The sequence below is a fragment of the Macaca nemestrina genome, chromosome 14 (genome assembly GCF_043159975.1).
Source record: "Macaca nemestrina isolate mMacNem1 chromosome 14, mMacNem.hap1, whole genome shotgun sequence".
Classification (NCBI taxonomy): Eukaryota; Metazoa; Chordata; class Mammalia; order Primates; family Cercopithecidae; genus Macaca; species Macaca nemestrina.
Window position 1 is genome coordinate 10,494,110 of NC_092138.1, and position 16,907 is coordinate 10,511,016.

Below are 16,907 nucleotides of genomic sequence, written 5' to 3' on the forward strand. Positions count from 1 at the left end.
CCCATCAGACTAACAGCAGATCTCTCGGCAGAAACTCTACAAGCCAGAAGAGAGTGGGGGCCAATATTCAACATTCTTAAAGAAAAGAATTTTCAACCCAGAATTTCATATCCAGCCAAACTAAGTTTCATAAGTGAAGGAGAAATAAAATCCTTTACAGATAAGCAAATGCTTAGAGATTTTGTCACCACTAGGCCTGCCTTACAAGAGACCCTGAAGGAAGCACTAAACATGGAAAGGAACAACCGGTACCAGCCATTGCAAAAACATGCCAAAATGTAAAGACCATCGAGGCTAGGAAGAAACTGCATCAACTAACGAGCAAAATAACCAGTTAATATCATAATGGCAGGATCAAGTTCACACATAACAATCTTAACCTTAAATGTAAATGGACTAAATGCTCCAATTAAAAGACACAGACTGGCAAACTGGATAAAGAGTCAAGACCCATCAGTCTGCTGTATTCAGGAGACCCATCTCACACGCAGAGACATACATAGGCTCAAAATAAAGGGATGGAGGAAGATTTACCAAGCAAATGGAGAACAAAAAAAAGCGGGGGTTGCAATACTAGTCTCTGATAAAACAGACTTTAAACCATCAAAGATCAAAAGAGACAAAGAAGGCCATTACATAATGGTAAAGGGATCAATTCAACAGGAAGAGCTAACTATCCTAAATATATATGCACCCAATACAGGAGCACCCAGATTCATCAAGCAAGTCCTTAGAGACTTACAAAGAGACTTAGACTCCCATACAATAATAATGGGAGACTTCAACACTCCACTGTCAACATTAGACAGATCAACGAGACAGAAAGTTAACAAGGATATCCAGGAATTGAACTCATCTCTGCAGCAAGCAGACCTAATAGACATCTATAGAACTCTCCACCCCAAATCAACAGAATATACATTCTTCTCAGCACCACATCGTACTTACTCCAAAATCGACCACGTAATTGGAAGTAAAGCACTCCTCAGCAAATGTACAAGAACAGAAATTATAACAAACTGTCTCTCAGACCACAGTGCAATCAAACTAGAACTCAGGACTAAGAAACTCAATCAAAACCGCTCAACTACATGGAAACTGAACAACCTGCTCCTGAATGACTACTGGGTACATAACGAAATGAAGGCAGAAATAAAGATGTTCTTTGAAACCAATGAGAACAAAGATACAACATACCAGAATCTCTGGGACACATGTAAAGCAGTGTGTAGAGGGAAATTTATAGCACTAAATGCCCACAAGAGAAAGCAGGAAAGATCTAAAATTGACACTCTAACATCGCAATTAAAAGAACTAGAGAAGCAAGAGCAAACACATTCGAAAGCTAGCAGAAGGCAAGAAATAACTAAGATCAGAGCAGAACTGAAGGAGATAGAGACACAAAAAACCCTCCAAAAAATCAATGAATCCAGGAGTTGGTTTTTTGAAAAGATCAACAAAATTGACAGACCACTAGCAAGACTAATAAAGAAGAAAAGAGAGAAGAATCAAATCGACGCAATTAAAAATGATAAAGGGGATATCACCACCAACCCCACAGAAATACAAACTACCATCAGAGAATACTATAAACACCTCTACGCAAATAAACTGGAAAATCTAGAAGAAATGGATAATTTCCTGGACACTTACACTCTTCCAAGACTAAACCAGGAAGAAGTTGAATCCCTGAATAGACCAATAGCAGGCTCTGAAATTGAGGCAATAATTAATAGCCTACCAACCAAAAAAAGTCCAGGACCAGAAGGATTCACAGCTGAATTCTACCAGAGGTACAAGGAGGAGTTGGTACCATTCCTTCTGAAACTATTCCAATCAATAGAAAAAGAGGGAATCCTCCCTAACTCATTTTATGAGGCTAACATCATCCTGATACCAAAGCCTGGCAGAGACACAACTAAAAAAGAGAATTTTAGACCAATATCCCTGATGAACATCGATGCAAAAATCCTCAATAAAATACTGGCAAACCGGATTCAGCAACACATCAAAAAGCTTATCCACCATGATCAAGTGGGCTTCATCCCTGGGATGCAAGGCTGGTTCAACATTCGCAAATCAATAAACATAATCCAGCATATAAACAGAACCAAAGACAAGAACCACATGATTATCTCAATAGATGCAGAAAAGGCTTTTGACAAAATTCAACAGCCCTTCATGCTAAAAACGCTCAATAAATTCGGTATTGATGGAACGTACCTCAAAATAATAAGAGCTATTTATGACAAACCCACAGCCAATATCATACTGAATGGGCAAAAACTGGAAAAATTCCCTTGAAAACTGGCACAAGACAGGGATGCCCTCTCTCACCACTCCTATTCAACATAGTGTTGGAAGTTCTGGCTAGGGCAATTAGGCAAAAGAAAGAAATCAAGGGTATTCAGTTAGGAAAAGAAGAAGTCAAATTGTCCCTGTTTGCAGATGACATGATTGTATATTTAGAAAACCCCATTGTCTCAGCCCAAAATCTCCTTAAGCTGATAAGCAACTTCAGCAAAGTCTCAGGATACAAAATTAATGTGCAAAAATCACAAGCATTCTTATACACCAGTAACAGACAAACAGAGAGCCAAATCAGGAATGAACTTCCATTCACAATTGCTTCAAAGAGAATAAAATACCTAGGAATCCAACTTACAAGGGATGTAAAGGACCTCTTCGAGGAGAACTACAAACCACTGCTCAGTGAAATAAAAGAGGACACAAACAAATGGAAGAACATACCATGCTCATGGATAGGAAGAATCAATATCGTGAAAATGGCCATACTGCCCAAGGTTATTTATAGATTCAATGCCATCCCCATCAAGCTACCAATGAGTTTCTTCACAGAATTGGAAAAAACTGCTTTAAAGTTCATATGGAACCAAAAAAGAGCCCGCATCTCCAAGACAATCCTAAGTCAAAAGAACAAAGCTGGAGGCATCACGCTACCTGACTTCAAACTATACTACAAGGCTACAGTAACCAAAACAGCATGGTACTGGTACCAAAACAGAGATATACACCAATGGAACGGAACAGAGTCCTCAGAAATAATACCACACATCTACAGCCATCTGATCTTTGACAAACCTGAGAGAAACAAGAAATGGGGAAAGGATTCCCTATTTAATAAATGGTGCTGGGAAAATTGGCTAGCCATAAGTAGAAAGCTGAAACTGGATCCTTTCCTTACTCCTTATACAAAAATTAATTCAAGATGGATTAGAGACTTAAATGTTAGACCTAATACCATAAAAATCCTAGAGGAAAACCTAGGTAGTACCATTCAGGACATAGGCATGGGCAAAGACTTCATGTCTAAAACACCAAAAGCAACAGCAGCAAAAGCCAAAATTGCAAATGGGATCTAATTAGACTAAAGAGCTTCTGCACAGCAAAAGAAACTACCATCAGAGTGAACAAGCAACCTACAGAATGGGAGAAAATTTTTGCAATCTACTCATCTGACAAAGGGCTAATATCCAGAACCTACAAAGAACTCAAACAAATTTACAAGAAAAAAACAAACAACCCCATCAAAAAGTGGGCAAAGGATATGAACAGACATTTCTCAAAAGAAGACATTCATACAGCCAACAGACACATGAAAAAATGCTCACTCTCATCACTGGCCATCAGAGAAATGCAAATCAAAACCACAATGAGATACCATCTCACACCAGTTAGAATGGCGATCATTAAAAAGTCAGGAAACAACAGGTGCTGGAGAGGATGTGGAGAAATAGGAACGCTTTTACACTGTTGGTGGGATTGTAAACTAGTTCAACCATTATGGAAAACAGTATGGCGATTCCTCAAGGATCTAGAACTAGATGTACCATATGACCCAGCCATCCCATTACTGGATATATACCCAAAGGATTATAAATTATGCTGCTATAAAGACACATGCACATGTATGTTTATTGCAGCACTATTCACAATAGCAAAGACTTGGAATCAACCCAAATGTCCATCAGTGACAGATTGGATTAAGAAAATGTGGCACATATACACCATGGAATACTATGCAGCCATAAAAAAGGATGAGTTTGTGTCCTTTGTAGGGACATGGATGCAGCTGGAAACCATCATTCTTAGCAAACTATCACAAGAACAGAAAACCAAACACCGCATGTTCTCACTCATAGGTGGGAACTGAACAATGAGATCACTTGCACTCAGGAAGGGGAACATCACACACCGGGGCCTATCATGGGGAGGGGGGAGGGGGGAGGGATTGCATTGGGAGTTATAACTGATGTAAATGACGAGTTGATGGGTGCAGCACACCAACATGGCACAAGTATACATATGTAACAAACCTGCACGTTATGCACATGTACCCTACAACTTAAAGTATAATAATAATAAATAAATTAAAAAAAAAAAAAAAGAAATTTGCAGGTAGTGCTTCCTCCTAAATACTTTAGCATGCATATTATTAACAAGGGTTTAATAGTTGTTTTAAAATCCTAGTTTTACTATACAATTTACATTGATTGAAATGCACAAATCTGAGGTGTATGTTCTTTGAGTTTTGACAATTGCATATACCAGTATGACCCAAATCCCTATCAAGATATACATTACTATTATTCCAGAAAGTTCTCTCATGCCCCTTTCCTGTCTAGAGCACTGCTATAATTTCTTTTTTGTAGTATCTCGTATTTTTAATGCACAATTCTATGAAATTAGAGCAATTTGTAAAAAATTAGATATTCTTTGTTTCTTTTTAGAATTAATAACCATAATTTTTAACAGCTAAGTTTGGTTCTTATCAAAATTGGGTGGAAAGAACAGGAAGTTCCATGTGCCTCTTCTCCAAACCCCTACAGCCTCCCCTCCCCCACCACTATCAACATATGCACCAGAGTAGTCCATTTCCTACAGTCCAAGAACCTACAGTGACTTGCCATTATCATCCAAAGTTCATAATAAACACTAGGATTCACTCTTGGTGTTGTGCATTCTATGGGTTTTGACAAATATACGAGGACACGTATTCACCGGTATAGTATCACACAGAATAGTTTCACTGACCTAAAAATCCTGTGTGCTCCCTATTCACCCCTTCCTACTTCCTAATCTCTCGCAACGACTGATGATTTCGCTGTTTCCATAGTTTTGCCTTTTCCAGGAAGATATATAGTTGGAATACAGTATGTAGCCTGGATTCTTTCGTTAGTAATACACATTTAAGTTCCCTTCATATCTTTTCATGACTTGAGAACTCATTTCTTTTTAGTGCTGAATAATATTTCATTGGCTGGCTTTACTACATTTATTTATTCATTCACCTACTGAAGGACTTCTTGATTACTTCCAAGTTTGGGCAATTATGAATACGGCTGTTATAAATGTTAGTGTGCAGATTGTGGAGTCCTAATTGGGGAGGGGTAGTCAGGCTGGCAGGATGGAGGGAAAGCAAAAAAAGAAAGCAGATAAGCAATGAGTTTGCCTTTCTTCATGGTCCAGGACACACCGTTCTCCTGCACAAATAACTTACAATCTTCCTGCATCCAGCTATCACCAGACCCTTGGCTGATAGAAAAATGCAAATAAGCTCACTGCAATTTTGGCATTATCAGTACTGCACAAAGCCCACTTCAGCACCCAGCACAAACACCATGCCATAAAATCCGCAGTAAGCTTTTTTCTCCTGGCAGTCAGCTCCTCTCTTGCTGACCTGCCTGTTGCGCCCTTGCAACATATTTTCCTACTTTCTTTAATAAATCTGCCTTTCTTTACCTACAATTGCGTTGGTAAATTCTTTTACCACCTGTGCAATGGCCCGGATAGTCACCACTCACCACGATACAGGTTTTTGTGTGGACACAGTTTTCAATTCAGCTGGGTAAATACTAATGAGTGGCATTGCTGGATTGTGTGGTAAGAATATGTTAAGATTTATGTTTTTAAAAACTGCCAAACTGTCTTCCAAAAAGATTGTACCATTTTGCATTCCCACCAGCGATAAATGAGACTTTCTTTCCTCCATATCCTCACCAATATTTGGCGTTGTTGGTGTTTTGGATTTTGGCCATCATGGTATGTGTGTAGTGGTATCTCATTGTTTTCATTGGCATTTCCATGATGAAATATGACATGGAGTATGCAAATCTATGCCACCCATAGATTTGGTAAAGTGTCTGTTTAAGTCAATTGTCCATTATATAATTGGGTTGTTCTTCTTATGGCTGAATTTTGAGAGCTCTTTTTATATTTTCTTTTTTTTTTTTTTGAGATGGAGTTTCACTCTTGTTGCCCAGGCTGGAATGCAGTGGCACTGTCTCGGCTCACTGCAACCTCCACCTCCTGAGTTCAAGCTATTCTCCTGCCAGTGTTTTATAGTAACAAAAAACCAAAACAGTCTGTTCACTGCATTTCCAGTGGCTCCTTTACCTGAAAATCTACCTCTTGACCAGCTTTATCTCCCAACACCTGGACCCAGTGACTTTTACTGGGTTAACTGTTAACTACAGGGTCTTTTCTCAGGGTTGCTGAGGTGCTAGTCTCTGCTAAGATGCTCACCTCTTCATCTTTCCTTATTGACTAGCTGCTCTAGCCATCTGCTTTAACTTCTTTTTGGAAGCCCTCCCTTATCACCTCACTCTCCCTAACAGTTCAGCTCCTTGAGGTCAGGGTCTGTCTCTTCCACAGTGGTGATGACCAGCACGCAGTGGGTGTTGTATATAAATTCTAGTTGTATCAAATATAAGCCCCAACCTGCACGAGGGATTTAGCCTGGGAACCTCCCCAAATCTTCTTGCTACGCCTGGTGACTTTTATTACAATACCCAAAGAATTTCATAGATGCCATTTTAGGTGAAAAAGTTTGAAATTTTAGCAACTACTCGGGAAGGGCACATGGGAGTCCAGCATGGCACGTGGTCCAATCGAGATGGACTTGGACAGAGCCTTCTGGAGGCTTTGTGAGCTGAGACTCCGTTGTGCACCTGGTTACCTTCCTCTGTGATATGGAGTCTATTCATTAGACATTCTCATTTGTTCTTTATATTTCCTTCGGTTGGAACAAGAGACTTCCGAAAACACACAGGTGATGGAAGTATGGGTTGTTTAGCTAGTACAACGTGGGAAGGTTTTCTATTTAAAAAAAAAAAAAAGTAGATCAGGTATTTTCAGGTAGCTTACTCTAAACGGGGCAACAGATGATCCCTTCTAGCCTCTCACCTGTCTTTTACTTTCTGAGGCCAGAGTACCATTTCTGAACCCCAGCCTCAAACCCTGAAGTTTATTCCTCATCCCTTGAGGACCCAAACACAAACAGCCTTGCCAATGCACTAGTTCCTAACCCACCTCGACTGCAAAGTGTCCACAGGGCCTTCACCAGCAGTGGGGGAAGATGCTCCAGAAACAGGCTGAGACCTTTGCCCTGTAACTTGACTGAGACGCAACCACCTTGGGTGAAATATACACGATCACTAAGGTCCTTTTCTAGTATTAAAATTATATATATGTACGTTCACTTTTCTAAAAAGTGAATTTTTATCTTTATTCAAACAATTTTCCTTTGTCCTCATAGATCATTTTCAAGTTTTGCTGCAATCAAGGATTGGGTCAGACACAGCCACTGGGCAGCTGACATGAGATCCGCACGTTTTTAAGTAGAAGACCCAAAAGGCCACCTACTCTTCCTCGTAGTGAGCCACTGGCACAGCAGGTATGGCTTAGAGCCCAATTACGTTCTTTATCACACAAAAATTCAGTGCATCAAAAATAGAAGCCCCACCACTACATTTGAAATTAAAATTTTATTTAAACAGGTAAAAATTTATACATCCTTTTAAAAACAAAAATGCAAAGTCAGTAAGTGAATCAATAATATAAACCTATTTATAGCAGTAATTAAAATAGAGGTAACATTTACCAGTGTGAAAATATCACAGAATTCAAATCACACTTGGATCTTCAATGATTCGAGTGTGTATCCGACACAGCAGGGGCTGGTAGACTGAAGATGAATTCCTCCCATGCATGCGCCATCCCCAGTCAAGTCCTTCCTCATCACTGTCCACCAGCTCACACAGTGGGGTAGCTGGCTGCTGAGGCAATTCCACAATGGTTTCTCCGGTCCTTGGCCATCTTTATGTAGCCACCCATGCCCCATTCTTCACCCCAGCTGAAAAAAGAGCAGGTTTTCCATTTCAGAGAAAGAATCAAGCCCAAAGGGTTGCTAACAGGAACACCCAACTTAAATACTGTGCCAGAGGCCACAGACTTAACAGAAAGAATCAGGAGAGGCAATGTTCCTGTTTATCCTTAAAATTCTTGAGTCTGGGCTGGGCACGGTGGCTCAAGCCTGTAATCCCAGCACTTTGGGAGGCCGAGACGGGCGGATCACTGGGTCAGGAGATCGAGACTATCCTGGCTAACACAGTGAAACCCTGTCTCTACTAAAAAATACAAAAAACTAGCCGGGTGAGGTGGCGGCGCCTATAGCCCCAGCGACTCGGGAGGCTGAGGCAGGAGAATGGCATGAACCTGGGAGGCAGAGCTTGCAGTGAGCTGAGATCCGGCCACTGCACTCCAGCCTGGGGGACAGAGCGAGACTCCGTCTCAAAAAAAAAAAAAAAAAAAATTCTTGAGTCTGAACCTGGACATAAGTTCCATCCCAGCCTCAAAACTGTGACCTTTCACAGAACTGCAGATCAGAGACAGGAAAATAATAGGATGTCTTTGCAGCCAGATATGCCTCAGAATTTAAAAGATGTTCAGATTTAGACACACATTTATACAATGGAACAAATACTATATTAATACTCCCAAGATGTTTGTGACAGTATCTTACTTTTATAATCAAACATTAATATTACATGTTCAACTTAGACTTCTGGGGATTTCAGAAGTATGCCTAAGGGCATGTGGAACTGTATCCAAACACTGTTTGCAAATAAGTATTCTCTTTTGAATTTCAAATGTAACTATTTCTGGCAATTTATACCTGTTCTTCACCAGCCAGTATTTACTGTTGTCTGATTCTGTGCTTTCAAATCCATAGCCAACCACCAGCACACCATGATCCATGTCTTCACTGCTACAGTCTGGCTCAAAATAAATGCCTGGGATAGCAAAACGAAGGCGGGGGTGAGAAGTTCCAGAAGACACACGACAGGAACCCACCTGTCACCCACAGGGAATGAGGCATCTCTGAATTCAGTGGAGTGACACACATTCCAGATAGTACTTAACAACAATAAGATCTATTGTTAGCAAGGCTAGGGATTTAAGCTCTCATTTACAACTAGCAGAAATAGAAATCAGCATAAACCCTTCATTAAAAAAAAAAAATTCTCCTAGAGGAATAAAAGACCATTCTTTGTAAGCCTGCAATTCTACTCTAGGATATCAATCTAAAAAACTAGCACAGAACACCGAAATCCTTGAATCAAAAGGCTCTTTGCAGATTTACTAACAGAAGTAAAAATCTTCAGAAAAATTATAAAAATTCAACAATTACAGAATATTTAAGTATACTAAACTACACAGTAAATGATACAGCTATTTATAAAAAGTTATGAAGTACTTATATTCATGGACAGATGCTCAACGTAAGGTCAAATGGAAACATCAGGCATAAATATTGCATGTACAGAATAAACAACTATGATGCTAAGCACCTAAATATCTACAATGAACTTTACAAACTAGAGTCTATCATTCTCGTTATGTCATGATACTCTTTTTCTGCATCAATTTCTACAAAGAAAAAAATGCTTACCTTCTTTATAGAACATGAAGGACTCATGACCTGCATCAATAGCAACAGAAATGGGCCCCACAGTTGCAACTGCCTTCATCAGGGCCTTCTCCTGCTTAGGGATGTCCACAAAGCCGGTGTCATTAGCAACAGAATACTCGGGATTGTACTTACAGGATTCTTCCTTTTAAAGGTAAAGGGGAAAGAAAAAGACTTGATGACTGCTGTCCTCCTCCTGGAGAACAAGAGTTAGAACTACAACACTCAGCAGTGTGCGGCTTAGGATTTCCAAGTCACCACTGTTATAAATCATCCCAGGAAGTGAAATGCTATTAGTTAATTTGAAACTGAAAATTGGCTCCAGTCTCTTCAATGAGACCCCTGGGTTTACTTCCATAAGACATTTTTCACAATAGAGAAATGTGTATATGTAGAATGGCTTGTATATTCTTCTTGTTACACAGAAGCAAGAACAGCTATATGTTAACCATCTAATCACAGGATTGTGCAAAGGCTAATAATTTACAATGACAGTACTGACAATTTGCAGCTATAGATTCTGCCATCTAATATGTGAACTTTTTTCTTTTTTCTTTTTTTGAGACAGGGTCACACTCTGTCACTCAGACTGGAGAGTGCATTTGCACAACCACCTCCTACACTCAAGCAATCGTCCTACCTCAGCCTAGCTGGGACCACAGACGCACACCACCACAGCCAGCTAACTTTCTTTGTAGTTTTGGTAGAGTCAGGGTTTTACCTTGTTGCCCAGGCTGGTCTCAAACTCCTGAGCTCAAGCCATCTACCCGGCTCAGCCTCCTAAAGTGCTGGGATTACAGGCGTGAGCCACCCCACCCAGCCCTAATACATGAATTCCGAAAAAGGTATCTGTTATCTCTGAAAGTGTTCCACCTCCCAAAAGCTGCGCTGGAATGACGACAAGGAGCTCCACTTACTGTTGCCTCATATGGATAGGATTCCTCAGAGTCCAGGCCTCCATTGTCGGCAACATACTGGAAGGCATAATCCATTAGGCCCCCATTGCAGCCCTCATTGCCTTGAGGCCCAGAGCAGTCTACCAGATTCTGCTCACTCAGTGAGACAAGCTTCCCAGTTTTCCGGAACATCTGTCCTTCAAGAGCACCAGTAGCGCTAAAAGCCCAACAAGAACCACACTGACCCTGAAGAGGGAATAAAAAAAGCTGTCATTCACAAAAAAATAGTAAGACTTTGACAACAGCTCACACATCTGAATACTGTTAAAAAGTGAACCGCACATCGCTTTAAAGTCTACCAAAACAAAGATGTCAATCACTTCTTGGCTTTCCTGGGAAGATGGGAGGTCTGGCCCTGACACTGTCTCACCTGATTCTTCACAGGAGTCACGTAGCCTTTCTCTCTCCAATCCACAGATCTGGGGGCCTCATAAAACAGAGGTTCCTGGAACACTTTCCCCTTCCTGGGTTTACGGTTTTGAAAGCCATTCATCACCTGCCTGAATTCTTCACTGGTCTTCAAGGAAAAGGAAGTAAAATGTTGAAAAGCAAGAGATTACTTTAGTAAAGAACTGAGGGGAGGAAGCACAGAGCTCGGCGGTCCACAGCACACTCACCATGTCTCCAAAGGTGTTCATGGCCATTGTGAAGCTGTGTTTCCCTTGGCTGTATTCCTGATTGTGCAGTTCAATCATCTTCATGTTCTTCTCCCACACTGCTCTCCTCCATCCTTCTTCATTCTAGAGGCAAACATGTAACTGATGCTCTTTATTTCTACCTAAAACCCAACTCATGCTCACCAAGTGATTCTGCAGACAGAGACGGAAGAGAAACCATGGCCAGGGAAGGCTTGACACCTCTGGGGATGCTGTTCCCCAAATTGAGACAGAAAAGAGATGAATGCCCATACTGTGCTCATAATCGGTGCCATTAGGTTATTATATTAGGCTACTGGTGAAAGCTGGCCTCTAGAAGCTACTCTCTGTCTAAAACTTCTCAACAGCCAAGACTATTTTTTCTGGGGAAGTTTCAGATACCACTAACCATGCCGTATAATCTGTTGTGCATCGCCTTCCACTTGGTCCACTGTGCCTCTAAACTGTGATTAAATGTTAAAGTAGCTGAGGCAATTCCCAGGCAAAAGGCAGCGAGGATGAATGTAGGATTCATGTTTCAAAACCTAGGAAGGGAAAAGAAATGAGGATCTGATTAGACTGATCCTAAAAAGCAATCTTACTGCCCCTTGAAAAATTAGGGCCACCATCGTAGAATAAAAATATTTAAATTATTCCTCCAAGCATTTACCCAAGGACTGTGGAAGAGGCCAAGGATGTGCCTGGAGAAAAACAGGGCACATGGAGGTGCTGGATGGACCCACCAAAATGAAAAGCAGCCTGGCTAGAGCTGTAAGAGTTTAAACAGTTTATGGGATGATAATTTAGGTTATGAGAAAGGTATGAAAGCACCTTGTGGGTGAGAAGCTTAAGGCAACAACTAGGAAACCAGGAAACAGTTGATCCAGGTTTTGTACCAATGGCAAAAATCCCAGGTTTTGTGCCCAGGCAAAACCTCAATAATGATAAGGTGGGATTCCCAAGTAGTGACAAAGAGATCCCCAAGAATTAGGAGGCCTTCACACATCTTCTTGACTAACAAACAGCTGAAGCTGAGATATGTTTTCCAACCTCTCCGTTTTTGTTTTTTTGAGATGGAGTCTTGCTCTGCCGCCCAGGCTGGAGTGCAATGGTGCGATCTGAGCTCACGGCAACCTCCGCCTCCCGGGTTCAAGCCATTCTTCCTCAGCCTCTTGACTAGCTGGGACTACAGACGTGTGCCACCTCGCCTGTCTAATTTTGTATTTTTAGTAGAGACGGGGTTTCACCATGTTGGCCAGGCTGGTCTCGAACTCCTGACCTCAGGTGATCCGCCCACCTCAGCCTCCCAAAGTGCTGGGATTACAGGCGTGAGCCAGCGTGCCTGCCCCAACCTCTCCTTAAATGAAACCCTTCTGAAATGCTTTCCCAGGAAAAACTGGGAAGGACAGCACACACTGCTCCCTCCTTCACTCACCTGGGCCTGTGCTGCCGACACCCCAAATTGCTCCCCTAAATCAGGGACGGGGTCATATGGCCGCACGCGGGAAGCCAGCGCCCCGCAGCCAGCTGCCAGGGCTCCAGGCGTGGCAAGGCCGGGGACGTGACGCCTGCGCCACACACAGGCTGCAGCGGTCAGAGGATGTTTGCGGTGACGCCAGCAGGAGCACCGCTGTCTGGCGTGCGGGAACTGAGCTTCCCTGTCTGACCCGGCCAGGCCATGAGTCGGCGCGGCGCGGCCTGGCTGCGGTACCTGTGTCCACCCGGCTCGGAGGCTAGCCTGCCCGCTCAACCAGGGACCCCGCCTGCGTGGTCTCCACGCTTCCGCGGGGTCCTTAATTGCCCTCCCCCGCTTCCCCACCTTAAGGCCGGCAGAGCTCAGGGCAGACGCTCTCGTTGCCAGGGCTGGTGCACAACTCCTCGACCGCGTCCTCTCTTCCAGTCCCTGTCCGGCCCCAGCTGGGCCTGGCCGGCAGCGCTTTCCTGCTGCGGTCGTAGCTGCGCAGGCGCACTCCACGGATGCCGCTCTTGAGGTTGCGGAGGTCGCGGTTCTGGCCCAGCTTCGCCCGACTCTGCCTCTAAAACCTCGGGTCTGGGCTCCGCCGGCACCGCCCCACCGCCTGGCTGCGCTACGATTGGCTGTGCCGGCAGCTGGGCGGGGCCTCTGGGTACTCTGACCCCTGGCGCGGTTCGAGGCTTGTTTACTGACTGTCCCAGAGCGGGGCGCGCCTGCCTCAGTGGACTTGGGGGAAGCGGAGCTGGTACCCCGAGGCTGCGCAGAGTAGGGTCGGGCGTCTCCCTGGAGCGCTCGAATCAACTAAGTACCCGACTTACTGCACTGGGCAGGTGGCTCCTGAAAAGACGTTTACAGCAAGCCCAGTATGGACTTTCAGCCTAACCTAGCTTTTCCTTAGTCCTGGAATCTTTGGTCCGCATAGCCGAGAGCCAGTGTACTCTAGTCCAGTGGCTCCTGTTTAGTCCACAGCAAAGGTGGGGCCGGGTGGAAGAACGCAGAGCCCGCGGGCAGAAGCCTTATCTCCCACTTAAGGGTGGGTGCAGCTGGGCTTTAGAAGAATCTGGTAGGGAAAGGCGTCCCCAAAACACGAGATGCTATCGTCAAGACCAGACCCTAGGAGGGAGAAGACTGGCTGCGTCTCCAGAGAGCGCGGGCGTTTTGTCAAGCATCCTTTCCAGACTCCTCCATTCAGAGATTCTTCTTTCTCCCACGTCTTTCCCAAAACCAACAGAAAGGAGTTATTTACAGAAACATTTGGTTGACAGGAGAAAAGCAGTTGATAACATTAGAAGCTGCTTTTATTCGCCCACTCTCTAGGTTATGGATTATATCTTCCTTGGTAACCAAGTCGTTCTCTTGAGATTTAAGAAATTTAATGACATTTAATGTCAGGATTTAAGATACAGAGAATGCAGAAATGTTGTAGAGGAAAAATATGTATCTTAATCTAATGTATATATTAATTTATATAATTAAGCATTTAACGAACAAAACCCACAAACATTCTAAACTTTTGTCATTTTATTTTTTTATTACATAAAAACATTCGTCGTAGAAAATACCTTTCGGGGAAAAAATAATTACCTCTGCCTTTTCCCCCATAACCTTTTCGTATGCATATTTTGACTTTGTGAAAAATGAAGTCATTGTGTATTTCTGTTTGTCAGTTGAGTTCTACTGAAGATTAAACTGATAACTCTTTTAGAAGCACAATCACCGATAATTTTTTAAGTGGTAAAATATACCTAACGTAAGAAGTACCATTTTAACCAATTTTGAATTCAGAGGCATTGAGTACGTTCACGTTGTGTAACCATTACTACTGTTTATCCCCAGAGCTTGTTTATCTTCCTCAACTGAAACTCTGTATCCATTGAATAATAGTTCCCCATTCCCCTTCTCCTAGCTCAGGTATCCACCATTATATTTCCTGTCTGCAGGAATTTGTTTACTATGTTTGGAGATTATTTCTCTCTCTGTCACTCAGGCTGGAGTGCAGTGGCACGTTCTCAGCTCACTGCAACGTCTGCCTCCTGGGTTCAAGTGATTCTTCTGCCTCAGCCTTCCGAGTAGCTGGGACTACAGGTGTGCACCACCCCTGGCTAATTTTTGTATTTTTAGTAGAGATGGGGTTTCACCATTTTGGCCAGACTGGTCTCAAACTCTTGACCTCATGATTCCCCTGCCTGGGCCTCCTAAAGTGCTGGGATTACAGGTGTGAGCCACCGCGTCCGGTCAATTATTCCTTTTTTTATGCATTACTTCTCCTCAAAATACAATCTAACTGTGTTATCTGTCGTAGTCTCTTTTCTGTCGCTAGTAACAGAGTACCTGGAACTGTGTAATTTATGAGAAACATCATTTATTTCTTACAGTTTTAGAGGCTGGGAAGTCTGAGGTCCAGGGAGTGTATCTGGTGAAGGCCTTCTTGCTTGTGGGGATTGTTTGCAGAGGCCCAGGGTGGCGCAGGGCACCACAGGGCGAGGGAGTCGAGTGTCCTAGCTCGGGTCTCTCTTCCTCTTCTTTTAAAGCCATCAGTCCTGACTGGGCGCAGTAGAAGCGCACTTGGTCCTTTGCGATTTCCTTACTGGGAAGTGGGAGAGAAACTGCTCAGATGGCCTCCCCCTCCCCAGATTTGAAAGAGAGAGAGCGAGTTGTGAGTGAGCGGCTTTGCTCTCCAGCACTTGTTTGGTGAAGAGCCTCAGGGTCTGGACTGTGACCTGCCAGCTCTCAGGAACCCCATTCACCACCAGAAGGGGTGGCATGTTCACCCTGTTATTCAGGAAGGAATTGGAAAACAAACATTCGAGAGTGTGAGGTCAAGAGCTAGAAAACCACAAGCCTCCGGCACTTGAGCCAGGGAAGATGCTGGGAGCACCTGCAGGATACTCCCATATTCTGCCCCCTTGGTACTTGTCAGCCTCTGAGAACTGAAGCCAGACCCTTTCTTTGCTTGAGCAGAAGAGCAGACCAAAGAGCTCATTGACTCAAGGAGCATCATGGCAACGGGGCTGTACTTGGAAGGGAAGAATCCAGGGTGTGATCCACAACCAAGGCCTGAAGAAGTGGGGTCTGTATTGACCTACCAAGGGTGAGTCATGACCCAAGTGCTGGGTCTCTAGCCATGGGTGGTCCTTCCAACCATTTCCCCTACTGCAGAGGGGCTGGTGTTTTTCTTCATTTCTCATAACCTTCTTGGGAGCACAGGCTTTGGTTTCTGCCTTCCCTGGATCAGGCCTCCCGCAATGCAGTTGCTCTAACAGAAACTATTAGCAATGACACAGTACCACAGAAGCAAGCTCCTTGCGAACAGTGATTACTGACGACATTGTCTTCTAGAGACCATTCTAATGACTAGACAGCCTTGGTGCAGGAGCTGTTGTCGGTCATGAGGAGCATTTCCTTGTCTATGTAGAGGAACTGAAACCTTTATGGCCAGCAAAATTTACCCAAAGCAATCACTGGAATACTCATCACACCATCATGGCCCATTGTATCACTTTTGTTCCCTATATATGTGGTCCCATTTTCAGGACCAGTACTCCCTTATGTGGGGAGCAGGACAGATGCCGTGAGTTACTTATAGTGACTCATTAGTTGGGGGATTTGCTAGTATTTTCATCAAAGTTGAATCTAGTGAAACATTTGATTGAACTGGCTCCCAAATTCAGAATAAACCAACACCACTCAGGAAACCTATTTACAGCAAGAACTCAGGAGTGGGAACGCATCTTCCACTGTCACCTTGATTAACAATAGCTCTGACCTGTGGGAGGACGGTCCTATCTCCTGTAACAAACATAGGGTAGTGATGAGCCAGGTCCTGCTGCTCCTACATTCTCATCACTTAGATAAGCACATGCAAGTGACTGCAAGCCTTCCAGCCTCCATCAGCATCCTCCAGTTCTCCCCTGACCGCTCTCATTCATGTTCCGCACTGATTCAGAGGTCCAGTCCTGAGTATCAAAAAGAAACATTTGTGAGCCTTTCTAGAAATCAATCAATCATTCATGGATTATAGTGAAGTCTTCCCTACTAAACACATCTCCAGAAATTTAGACTTGGTAACT

At 43.3% G+C, this 16,907-nt stretch overlaps 1 protein-coding gene across 1 annotated transcript; it reads right to left on the reverse strand.

Annotated features, from left to right (window-relative positions):
* Window positions 1–7,768: 7,768 nt before the first annotated feature.
* LOC105498780 (cathepsin L) lies at window positions 7,769–13,374 on the reverse strand. Its single transcript, XM_011771120.2, has 8 exons — window positions 13,183–13,374; window positions 11,773–11,908; window positions 11,346–11,468; window positions 11,099–11,245; window positions 10,690–10,914; window positions 9,755–9,917; window positions 8,978–9,095; window positions 7,769–8,155 (listed from the first exon to the last, which is right to left on the reverse strand). Exons 2-8 carry the CDS (start codon window positions 11,896–11,898, stop codon window positions 8,056–8,058), a joined length of 1,002 nt encoding a protein of 333 aa, XP_011769422.1. The 5' UTR covers window positions 11,899–11,908; window positions 13,183–13,374; the 3' UTR covers window positions 7,769–8,055.
* Between the last annotated feature and the right edge of the window lie 3,533 nt (window positions 13,375–16,907).

What these genes read in the sequence shown, in the direction of transcription:
- LOC105498780 (XM_011771120.2), bottom strand. Translation starts at nt 11,898, where the DNA reads ATGAATCCTACATTCATCCTCGCTGCCTTTTGCCTGGGAATTGCCTCA. An exon ending in TGACTCCTGTGAAGAATCAG is followed by an intron (nt 10,915 to 11,098) that starts GTGAGACAGTGT and finishes TTCCCTCTTCAG; the next exon opens with GGTCAGTGTGGTTCTTGTTG. An exon ending in CTTCATGTTCTATAAAGAAG is followed by an intron (nt 9,096 to 9,754) that starts GTAAGCATTTTT and finishes TTGCTATCCCAG; the next exon opens with GCATTTATTTTGAGCCAGAC.